This window comes from Chlamydotis macqueenii, chromosome 5 (genome assembly GCF_036417535.1).
Source record: "Chlamydotis macqueenii isolate bChlMac1 chromosome 5, bChlMac1.mat, whole genome shotgun sequence".
Taxonomy (NCBI): domain Eukaryota; kingdom Metazoa; phylum Chordata; class Aves; order Otidiformes; family Otididae; genus Chlamydotis; species Chlamydotis macqueenii.
Genome location: NC_141560.1, coordinates 62,672,371 through 62,684,934, shown reverse-complemented (window position 1 = coordinate 62,684,934; position 12,564 = coordinate 62,672,371). Strand labels below are relative to the sequence as shown.

The 12,564-nt window shown below is 37.8% G+C and overlaps 1 protein-coding gene across 2 annotated transcripts in view; it reads right to left on the bottom strand.

Annotated features, from left to right (window-relative positions):
• Positions 1 to 11,736, bottom strand: part of LOC147600608 (uncharacterized) — a 170,474-nt gene extending 158,738 nt beyond the window's left edge. Inside the window, exon 1 of one of the 2 annotated variants that reach the window (XM_086749032.1) lies at positions 11,619 to 11,736. Coding sequence is in view for 1 of the 2 variants with exons in the window: in XM_086749031.1 (XP_086605157.1) it covers positions 11,600 to 11,602 (3 nt within the window). In the remaining variant the exon portion in view is untranslated. Of the gene's footprint in view, positions 1 to 11,599 lie in introns of both variants that reach the window. The other variant, XM_086749031.1, reaches the window with a different exon arrangement.
• Positions 11,737 to 12,564: the final 828 nt, after the last annotated feature.

Below are 12,564 nucleotides of genomic sequence, written 5' to 3'. Positions count from 1 at the left end.
AGGAAAATTTCTGTGCTTAAGCAGATGTGCAGGACATTTTAAAACGAACTTATTTCCAGTCTCTCCCAGGTCAGTTATCTCTCCACCAAACACAGCCCATTTTATAAAACATTGTTTTCATTTGTCTCTCATCAATTAGGCAGTTATCTCTACAGATATCATGCATTTAGTAGAGAAAGTCTTGAGTTTTAAAAAACCCACACAACAGTAAGAAATGAATATTTATGTTCTAAAAGTTCTGGCTCATTATTGGACAGTATTTTCCCCAAAACTGTTGGGTTTTTTTAATAACTAATCAGCAAACACATTGCCTTATAAACCATTACTGTTGTAGCTGCATAATTAGTATTACATAGCAGTCTTGAAAAAGTACAAGTCAAGGTAAATTTACTAATATTTTGTGAGTCATTAAAGTACTAACCCATTTAGTACACTGTAGTGTGGGTATGCTATTTAAAGAAACATGAATTGAAATAACACAGCTTTGTTCTCAGCTTAATGGCTATGTCACCCTTGCTAACTCCAGAATGTTCAAAGAAGATAGCAAGCACTTAAATGAAGGTTTGGAAGAATTAGAATGTTTCAAAACTCTCCTTTATATCCTCCTTTTGCTTTATGAAACTTTGATATGGCATTTCAGTTTTATTCTGATTTCTTTTGGTTGTCTTTTTAAGCCACCTATCAAAATACAATGAACCCTCTCCAAAGTCCCAAAGCCCATCTTCCTGCTAGCAATCTAGTACAATTAGTTTTAATATGGATATTCTTTCTGGGTGACTTTAGGTGTTCACTATACATCTAGTTTGCAAAACTTCTTTTGCAAGACTGCTGGTGAATATTTTTGCCATGTTTGACTCTTTGCTGGCAGAACTAGCACAACACCACATGCTATTAAATAAGTTTGTCATCTTGAACATCTTTGCCTTTTAGAGCACAGAACACTAAGCTAAACTAAGCTTGCATGAAAAAGCCATCACAGTTTCACCAAACACAGTTTTACAAGAAGTAGTCAACATTTTATGTTATTTGTCCTTTCTTCAGCTAATATAATTTGATGTTATATTGCTACAATAGAATCAGTCATCCACATCTATTTTTAAGCTATCCAGGTTTAGAATCCTATGATCCTTCTGTTACTATAAATCAGACTCCTTTAAACACATCAACAAGCAACTCTATTATTAATTCATTCTAATAAGACAAGTCTGCTTTCAAAGCAGCTTCCTCAGTGAACAGGGCAAATGGAACAGCAAAAAAAAACCAAACACCCCCCGCCACCCCAGAAAAAAAAAAAACAAAAAAAAAAACAAAAAGAAAACAAAAAAAACCCCACCACATCATATAGGAGAGATTTGCAACAGGGTTGTGATTTCTTCCAAATGACTTCGACCAGCCAGGAGACCTGGTCTGACCCAGCCCACCAGACTAAAGTCCCAAAGGTGCTGAGTTTACCAGACTACAGTGCACACTTTGCATGATCCTACCCATTCTCCTATGACTCTAAGCACTCTGAGATGCCCCAAGTTCGGGATAATACTCAGCTGGAAACCACTGTCAGCTGTCCTGCTTCATGCCACCCAAGAAAGAACAGCAACAAATCCAGTGTATCCTTGTTAGCAGAGTTTGGGGTTGTATTTATGTTTTAGAGCTAAAAACTTTCTGGTCAGTTTTTAGAATCATAGATTCACAGAACCATCATTTCTCATAGAATGGTTTGGGTTGGCCTTTAAAGGCCATCTAGTCCAACCCCCCCTGCAAGGAGCAGAGACACCTTGCCCCAGATCAGGTTGCTCAGAGCCCTGTCCAGCCTGGCCTTGAATATTTCCAGGGATGGGGCATCCACCACCTCTCTGGGCAACTTGTTCCAGTTTTTTCTACTATGAAACTGGTGAAATATTTTTTTTTCCTAATGTCTAAATCAGAATCTACATCCCTCTATTTTAAAACTGTTATCCCTCGTCATATCACAACAGGCCCTACTGAAGAGTTTCTCCCTGTCCTTCCTGTAGGTCCCCTTTAGGTACTGGGAGTCCACTATAAGGTTTCCCCTCAGCCTCCTCTTCTCCAGGCTGAACAGCCCCAACTCTCTCAGCCTGTCCTCATGGGAGAGGTGCTCCAGCCCTTTGATTGTGGCCCTCCTCTGGACTGTCTCCCAACAGGTCCACGTCCTTCTTATGTTGGGGGCTCCAGAACTGGGTGCATTACTTCAGGTGGGGTCTCACCAGAGCAAAGCAGAGGGGCAGAATCACCTCCCTCGACCTGCTGACCATGATTCTTTTGATGCAGCCCAGGATGTGGTTGGCTTTTTGGATCGTGGGCACACATTGCCAGCTCATGTCCCATATTCCATCCACCAGTACCTCCAAGTCCCTCTCTGCAGAGCTGCTCTCAATCCCTTCATCCCCTAGCCTGTATTGATATGGATACAGTACCCTACTTGTCTTACAAGCACTGAACAGAGGGGAAGAGTGGGTAGAGCGCTGGGTTCACTCTTATTAATACAGCCCAGGATGCAGTTGCACAACCGAAAGAAACTAGGACATATATTTAGGATCCTACAGTTTAAGTATATTATAAAACAGACAAATTGTTGCTAAACCTTCAAAAATGTATTATTTGAAACATAGCTACAGGTTGTCATTTATATTAACAATTAATATTAATTAAGATATATGAAGGAAATTAATAAATTCCAACAGACAAAAGATTGAGCAGCATTTTCCCCTTAAGCATAGCCTTTAGTAACAGATTCAGTCAATAATTTTCTGAAATTCTGCCATCAGGACACGTGTCCAGGAAATTTAGGATGATAGTGTCTTGAAAACAAAGAAAACAGTATTTCTGAAACATTCATTTTTCTATCCAGCATTTAACAGATGCCTTTATAAGTTTTGAGAATCAAGGATTGTAATAAGAGGCTCTGTGCATTATTCTGTCATCTCCCCTGTTGAAATTCCTGCCCATGTTAATGCTGGCAGCAGCTTTTATGTTCTCACTAGCATCACTGATTCTAAGTGGTTTCAAATACAGTTATGGTTTTCACAACAGCTATCCAACCTAAGTGGGAATTCACACACACTTCAGAAGTTGTCTTATTACCTTAAAACAAAAGCAGCTTAAAACACACTTTTAAAATGTCACTTAGTATTTGCTGACCATAACAACTTCCTCCTCCTGCCCCCCCCTCCACCCCAACATTTTAGAGACACAGGGGCCCAGTATCTCCACTAGTTCCAGTGCTAAAAGCAGGCCGCATACAAGCCAAGTAAAGATGTACAGAAAATATGGATTACTAAATTATTCCTAGCCAGATCACATAGCATCACTCACCTGGAAGCATGTTTTGGTGGCTTTTGATGATCCAGCAGGTAGTCATCTCTGAACTCTAAAGATGGACACAGAAGATGTCCATGGAAGATTGGGGAGAGACTGTTCAGTAGGGCCTGTTGAGACTGGATGAGGGGTAATGGTTTTAAAATAGAGGGAGGTAGATTCAGATTGGATATTAGGAAAAATTTTTTTACAATGCAAGTTGTAGAACACTGGAACAGGTTGCCCAGAGAGGTGGTAGATGCCCAATCCCTGGAAACATTCAAGGCCAGGTTGGACGGATTTCTGAGCAACCTGATCTAGTCGAAGATGTCCCTGCTCCTTGCAGGGGGGTTGGACTAGATGACCTTTGAAGGTCCCTTCCAACCCTAACCATTCTATGATTCTAAGATTCCTGCACAAGTCAGTCTCAAAGGCCAAGATTTCCTAAATCTTCCTTGCACATGCAGCATAGGAAGAGAAAGTAGTTTCAGAAGGGTAGGGTAAGAAGAGAAAGAAGCTGACAATGTAGAATAGAAGAAGAAAAGCAGCAGGGTTTTTTCTTTTTCCTAACAAGACTCCATTACATACTTCTAATTATATTTGCTCAGAAATAATATAGGTATTTATATTCAAGGTGATAATAAAATTACAAAGGCAATACACATTGCAAGAAGTGTTTCCATAGCTATTTCAGTGTTCTTTCATAAGATGAATTATTAACATTAGTGTTACCACAGTTTTGAAGGCAGGGGGCGTGGAATCATTAATTAACCGCCTACGGTATGGAAATGTCGTGCATATTTGCAAGAAACAGTCTTAAAATGGTAGCAATCAAGCAACGCTACCTCATGTTTGCAATTGTTAAGTGTTATACATTATCCTATCAAGGAGGAAGAATATGTTATTTCACTTCTTTCTGACTCAAGTAGATCAAAATTTCAACGAGAAGTACTGTCATGAGTTATTTACGAGAGGGTCATACAGAATTTCCTTTGCCAAAATTATTCAGCAAATATTATGTAAATAATTTTGAAAAGCATCTGGCTCAGAGCTATCAAGTTTTGCACACGGATGTCATTTTATGCAAATTATCTCATAAACACATCAGTATGTTTCAAAATAAGACATATCAGTGGACAAACTGTTCTAACTTTACCAGTTGTGGCAGATGGCAGGATGCAGAATGTCTGATGCCTGCCAGATAGATGGCTTCATCTAGAGAGGACAGCCTTGGAAGGCTGGCACAAAAGATGCCGATGACCATTACCTCCTCCCCACCCCCGCCATCCTTTTCTGGTCATACCTTCCACATACAGCTCCAGTGGATTCAGGTCTCAGCTAACCTGTGACAAAGAGCATATTTGAGGAAGGAAAAAAAAAAAAAAAAAAAAAAAAAAAAAAAAAGTACAAGAAACAAGTTAGGTGTTCTTGCATATCCTACTTGCTTCTGGAAATCTGTTGTTTGGAAGCCTCTTGAACCTCAGAGGACCAAGCTACCAGACACTCTGGCTGTTTTTTATCTCCAGAAGTATATCAAATTCCTTTCTGAACTCTTAGTTTTACCTTCTATTGCATCTTGTAACAATAAGTCCCCCAAATTAACTATTTTAAAGGAAAATCAAACCCAAACAACACCAAAAGCTCCAAACCTTTGTTGTAACAGCATTGCCCAGGAACTTCATATCAAATCCCCAGAAAAAGCAGCATTATCAAACAGAAAAAAAAACAAAAAAAACCCAAAAAAAAAAACCCAAAACAAAACAAAAAACAAAAAAACCCAACACTCTGAAAAGAAGTTATCATAGAATCAGAGTATCTCAAGCTAGAAGGGACCTATGAGGATCATGTCCAACCCCCTGCTCCTCACAAGACTATCTAAAACTAAACCATATGATGAAGAATATTGTCCAGACACTCCTTGAACTCTGACAGGATTGGTTATGTTCCACATTAATACTGCATAGTTCCATTTTAGCACAGCCTCATGCAGAAGATAAATAGCACTAAAGGTATCAAGTGTAGACAAACCAGCTATCAGAAGAAAAATTCCATTTCCAAACCAGCCTACTCTCAACAACCTTCCCCCAGCCTACAGAGACCCAAATGTGAAAGTCTCAACCACTTCTCCTATATACGTGCAAGGTGAGAGCAATCTTTATCAACTCTGCTCTGGGCACGGCTGATACCTCTTCTACTCCCACAGCTTAACAGAACTTTACTCCTCTCCCAGACGGTCTTAATCACAAAATCAGAAACATATCATTTGTGCTACTTACTCCTCAATTTAAAGCCTCCAGTTCAATTACTAGTAGCATCATCTCTTCAGTATCCTAACTTTGGCTTGTGCTGGATCTCACATTAGGCTTGAACGAGGAAAAAGCATGCAGAGATCACTTTTCACCATGCCACACCTCAAGATAAGCATTTTGAGAAATACAATGTTTTGACTGTTCCCACTCAGGACTTGCTTGACTCTGAGTGCAGATGTGGAGAGCAGGGGCTAGATGACCAGTTTTGCTGAGGAGGTGGTGAGGAATGGGATAAGTTACCCCTTTTATCTCACAGCAAAAAACATTCTTAACACAGGAACTCTAGAGGACAAAGAAGAAAGAAGAGTTTGTGTCCTGGAGGAACATCTTCCTCAGACCTCTCAGAGGGGAAAAGCATTTCAAATTGCAATGAAGTCGAAAGGTTCCATCCAGCCTTTCATACATTATTTTATACTGAGGTAGAAAGTTCGTAGCTAGGGCCCGAAAGTTCCGCTATTTTTAAATCTTAATGTCAAAAAAATATCTTGCTCACATGCTCTTAAAATACATAACAGTATTGTCCAGCACAGCACTGCTTTATTCAGAAAAACCAACACACTCAGAAACTAACTGTTAAAGACCCTCGCCGTCTCATTCTGTGATTCAGTATGTTGCAGTACTGATTGTAAAAGACAGAATTGATAGCAGTATAAAGAAACAGAAAACTCAGCAAAAACTGTGGCATTTGAGTACTTACCTCCCAGCAGAGTTTTACAACTTATATCCCACACTGCTGCTGCCAACAGCTCCAAAGGGAATTAGGTAAGAAGAAATTTTTCCAAGGACTTCCTGTACTTTGAAGCCAACATAGCTATCGTCTGCTATTTCCTAAATCCTGGTTTCTGAATGCCTGAGAGCAGCCATTTCTGTTTGGCTCAGAAATGGCCTTTAAGAAAAAAAAGGAAAAAAAAAAAGGAAACAAAAAAAAAACCCCCACAACAACTAATTTCCTTGTAATGGAGAGCAGCACTTTAATGTGATGACAGTCAGCTCCTACTACCAATTTACTGCACATTGCATCCATCTGCATGCAGAAGGTTTAATTTTGATATGTAGCATACCTTGAAGTAAAGTAATGAAGGTCCTTTTTTATTCATCAAAAAAAAAAACAAAACAAAACAGGAAATTATCTAAGTCTCTAAGATCTTTTCCATGACTGTTCAGCAAAGGTTCTAATATTTGATTACTTTTCATATTTATGTTTATCAGTTGTTGGTTTATATGCATATAAGGGAGCTACTAGATGTCTTCTATCATATTCCAGGAAGACACTACTTAGATTTGGTCTAAGTAAAACCCAAATAACATTTCCTACCTAATGATTTCTGACTAGTCATGATAAATTATAGGAAGTCACAAGCATACTTGCTCCAGGAGACTGGAGTTAAGTGGCAAAAATAATAGCAATTGTTACCGCGTTTATTTCCATGTGGCAAGGCAAAAGAAGAAGTTGGATGATATGTTGGATGATATGTTAATGCACTGGCTGCCTCTTATCCTCTTGAACACATCTGTTGTATCTCTTCCATGCAAAAATAACAATACAAGTGGAATCAGCACTTCCACTGCTTCTTGCACTGCAACTGAATGTAGCACTTTTGTTACTGCCCAAAAATGGATTCTAGCAAACAGCCTCAATATCCTAATGCAGCAAACATACCATCCTTACTTTTGTTTTTAAGCTAACAAGCATGTTTCTAAGAAATTGCAAAAATTCAGCATTCCTCTTTAGCCTTAGTGCACTACACTGAGTATGCTTGACAAACTGTCTCTGCTTCCGTTTCTTTAAAAGTAGGACATGCCAACAGGATACATAACAGTTGGTAAAATATCTTCTCCTGGCACTATAGCAGCAACAAATAAACTGCAAAAATTATTAAATTAGTTTTTCTTTGAAAAAGCACCCCGACAGAGTTCTGCTTTCCCAGTGACATAACAATAATATTATTTATATAAACACATTGTTTTAAAAAATAAAAGTTTCAGAACTGATCAGCTTAGGATTTAACAGACAGTACAGCATCAAGTGATGCAAACTAAGTAAAAGGTGATGGCTGAAATAATACAAATGTATCTCTTTCAGATACATATGAAGTTTTAATAGTATCCCTTAGGACCAGATTTAAAACACCTGTATGCAAATACTATCTGCAAATAGTTTATCAAAGTTACTGACTTTTATACAGAATAAAAACCTTTCCACAGAACAAGGGCTTCCCAATCTGCCCTTCCTACACATCTGTATCTATTACACAGGAAACACAGGAAGTTCTGAATCAAATTTTACATTTTAACTAACTTAAACTGTATTTACCTCAAGCATTTTGGAAAGTGAGCTCACCTGCAGTCTCCCGGAAAAACTTTTTTTTGGATGGTATTTGCAAAAGCTCTAAAAGCCTGTTAGGCTAATCTATTAAAACATCCAAAGCATCCCAATTGGAAAAAAAAAAAAAAAGTTCTATATTGAAAATACCACCTTGCCGATAAGTACCTTCATATAACCTTGACTTATGTAAATAATTCTCAGTATTATGCAGTGAATAGTTTAAAAGCTCTGTTTTTTAAAAACTCGTAATAAAACTAAGCATTCTTATTAGAACAAAATCTCTACTTTTGCTTTTATTTTCCAGCTTCTTTTCCCAGTTCCCTCTGGGTGGGATAAAAATATTTTAAGCCAACCTGCAGCTACCTATTAATATTACTATGCATACCAAGGAAAAACATATTCACTAAAATACGTCTAGCTGTAGAGATCCTCTATGAAGCAAAGATCTATCACTAGTAATAAAATGCTAACTTCAAAAAATTACATTAACAAAAGCAGAGCTACGTTACACAAACTTTATCTTCAACTGAAATCCAAACTGTCATTTCAATACACTTCTATTATGTAACACTTTTAATTCTATTATTTATTCTACTTTCTCTCTGTGTTGAATACTTGTACTAGAGCCACAGACAGAAACTGATAGTGGGTAAAAATCTTAAATGCATACAGGTAAAGTACGACTTATTTGGAAAGAAGGAACATCAGACCAGCCATAGCCAGCAAGGCTTTGTTGCACAACCTCAGCTCTGCTTAGCACACCCATTCAGCTTTGATGATTATTCCTAATAGGTCTAAAAACCTGACAGTATTAGTCAGGAAAATTAAATTAGTCTTTACCAAACCACTTTGGTATTAGTTATTCCGGGGGGGGCTCATTAGATCAATCCTGAACCATTAAAATACTTCAGCAGTAACTGGGAAAGGGTGAGACAATTCACAATTGATTTCTGTAGGAGCTGAATTAAATTACATGGAGTTCTATATCTGATTCAGAAAGGGCAACAAGTCAATGCTGTGTGCTTTTTAAAGGGGAAAAAAAAAAAAAAAAAAGAAATCTCATCTCCACTTCCTACAAGATTCTTCTCCAATTTCCATAGAGAAAAATCTAATTGACAGAGGCATGCAAGTGACTTTATAGTCGTTTGTAGATAAACTCCTATTTTTCACAAATTAATTTCGGGGGGGGGGGGGGGGGGGGGTGCGGGAATAAGATGTTTTGGGCTTTTGATCTCCTTTCCAGATAGGCTCTACCCTGGGCCCTGTAAATTCTGTACTAGACTTCATCTATGGTCATTTCAGCTTTGTTTGGACCATACACTATTAGACTTTTGCTTATTGTTGCATTGTCTTCATAAGCTTCCATAGCCTTTTTCTTCAGCTGTGCAACTGCCTGCCTTTGGATTTGTTCTTTTTGCAAATATCTCTGTGACATTTCCTCAGACATGAGCACCAAAATATGATCTATCATTTTATGAATACCAATGGTTTCACAGCAGCTAGCAGATAGAAGCTAAACAGTACCTGCTACAAACCAGTTCTGCTAGGTTTCAATACCATTGCCACTGACACTATATATCCAAATTAAGAGTTTTCATTCTATTACTCTTTTGGAAATAGAATAAGCATCAAGAGAGTCTTAAGTTTTGTTAGACCTGGAGGTAATATGGACTATTTGCCCAGCGAGTCACTCGATCAAATTCAAAGGCCAGTTTATGAGACCGGCAAAAACCCGCAGAGGTTAATCCCTGGCATCATTCACCAAGCTACATAGACCCTTAACACTGAGTTGGCTACAAGGACACAAAAGTAAACATCTCTAGACAACTAGGGCACTTGTTCCTAATATTTTCCATTTACTGACAACTTAGTTAATAAAATTAAGCTTCCCAAATTTTGTTAGTTTTCATCCAAAGACATGGCAATATCTTTTCTGATAGGAATTCAAGTGTGCTTTGGAAAGCAAGCTTGACTTTCAAACAGATGTCCTATTTTTCTGCTTCTAGATAGTTTTGTTTACTTTTTAGAGTGTTGTGCTGTATGTCAAAATTTTAGTGAAGTTTTTCTAAAAAATATTTACAGTAGCTAAATACAGACCAGGTTACAGAATTAAAAAAAAAAAAAAAAATAGCTCGCCGATGGTAGTAATAAGGTATGGAATAAGGTGAGGTCTAAGGACAGCTTACCCATTAATTCTCATCCAAGTTTACCCATATATAACTGGGCTTTATATTACTACATTAAAAAAATTAGCCAGTGGGAGATGCTTATCAAAGCTTCATCAGAAATGTGTGTTATGATTAGTTATCCAGCAATTAAAGAATTCTGATCTGGATAATTCTATTCATTATTTCAATTTTGCTTATCTAATATATTACTATACTTGTCATTAATTCACTGAAAGTCAAATCCACATGTTTCAAACTGAGATTTACAAAGTGATGTATTTGAGATCTTCTTTGTACCACACCAGCCATATCAACCTTTCATTTAATACAACATAATCTCTGAAATGGTGAATTGTGTTTTGCATTTTTGTCTTACTCCTAGCTAGCTGTGTTACAATATAATATTAAATTTGCAGTTTATATTACAAACACTAAGCTGTGTTAGTCCTTGAACAGAGGTTGACTGCTTTTCCCGTTAAACTGTTTTTTGCTTTAGTGAGTGTTACAAGCTTGTGGTACAGAGTCAGAAAAAACTTTAAATGAATGGGAAGTACAATACAGACAATGAGTAATGTTTGTAGACATCTTCTGCAATCATTCATAATGCAGGATCATTTTACTTTCTTGATAAGGTTCTCTGTCATACTAAAACTGTTAAATCTGTTAAATTACTCCAAAACACTCAGGACCTCCAGAATCCCTTAGACTCTTGAGGCTTTTTTTTTTTTTTTTTTTTTTTTTAAGCTAAACACTGGCACTGTTACCAGGACTGCTACCTTATACCCAAGGTTCCCCTGTGGCTGTGTTTCCAGCTGCCTTGTTTTAATAGAGAAAAAGATAATTCCAAGATTCCCAAACATGTACAATGTCTAGTACAAAACCCAGTAAAACATCAAAGAACACTGTAGACAGGCAGGTTTTGTTGTCAGAGCCCTCCAAAAAGAAAAATAATCCTAGTAATACGAGGCTAAAAGAATAGAAATTAAGAAGTGTTTTAGACAGGCATCTCTTTTTTCTACATTTAGTACTACATAATTTGTTACTCCTTGTTATATTGCCAGGAAAAAGAAAGAGTAGTAACTTTTTCACATGAGTGATAAGAGACCAGCGCTTTGCACAATTTAGTCATCACGCACATTCCTGTCACTTTCGAAGTTACTAATGGTTCACCACAGAAAAATACTGCAGAACATTAAATGCTAATAGGGACTGATGTCTGTTTCTCCATAGATAACTTAATTTGAACACCTAAAAATACTATAGCAAGTAGCTGACACCAAGTAGTTTACTTCATATTTTTATTTCATTTTACAATAAGCTTGCCTTTGGGAGTATCAGCCTAGCACTAAAAGCTAGGCTCCACACATTGTTTATCAGGACATATGAACATGAAGATAACCAAAAATCAAGTCCTGAGCTGCAAAGTAACAGAAACAACAGTTATGCAAACTATTCCAATGCCATTACAATTTCTTGCCACCTACCATCTGCCACACAACTCACCCGAACACCCAACTTCACTTTCAGGTCTGCCGACTGTTTTCAGTTAAGCCATTTCTAGCTCTACAGCAACCTGCTCAAAGCAGAACCTAACAATGCAAAGTCTGAATTTATAAAAATCATCATTCAGTGGACACAGTCACAAGATCTTTGATGACGAACTGCAGTTGGTTGGCATGGTGATAGGAAAAAGTCTGCTGACCGGAGGGGTGGGGGGGAAATCAGGAAAAGGACTCGGAATGATGCTGGAAGCAGCGTGCTCTGACTCCATCATCACCAACAGCCTCCAAGAGCCCAATAAAAACTAGGGCACACAACAAGGAGTGGAAAGGAAATGCACATTTTACCAGCAGGGCAATGCTTTCTTTTTTTTCAGTAGCTTGGAAATTTAACAGAATACAGCAGCCTTGGAGACTGCATTTTCCACAAGAGACGGTGTGGACTGTCATGCTATACTAATTACAAAATCATTAACAGTACTAGAGAAATGATCTGTCAGTTGGACAGCCTTAGCCCACAATAAAACACAGCATGCGAAGCAGAGTCAGCTCTAGAGGCACAGGGGACAGCATAAACATAGCCGCTGCTCTAGAATGGTGCAATGTACTCCTGGCAATGAAACTAGCTATTTCTATAGAAAATATTTAGCAATTAAATATATAGCAATTTGTTTGGGGAAAAAAAAAAAAAACAAACCACAAACCACCACAACAAAATACGTCGTCCTCCACAGAGATACTTATGTTCGGTGCTAGTTTTTTGAACCAGAGGACTTTCAGACTGTCTTAGTATGTAATTATTCTGATCAACTTAAATTGATATTAGATTTTTGTTCACCTGGAATTCCCACAAGTCAAAACCCATACTGGTTTACAGCTCTGTTCAGTCTTGGAAATTGATTTGTTCTGGTTCTCTTAAAAGTCTAGCACTGAAACAAACCTCGTAGTTT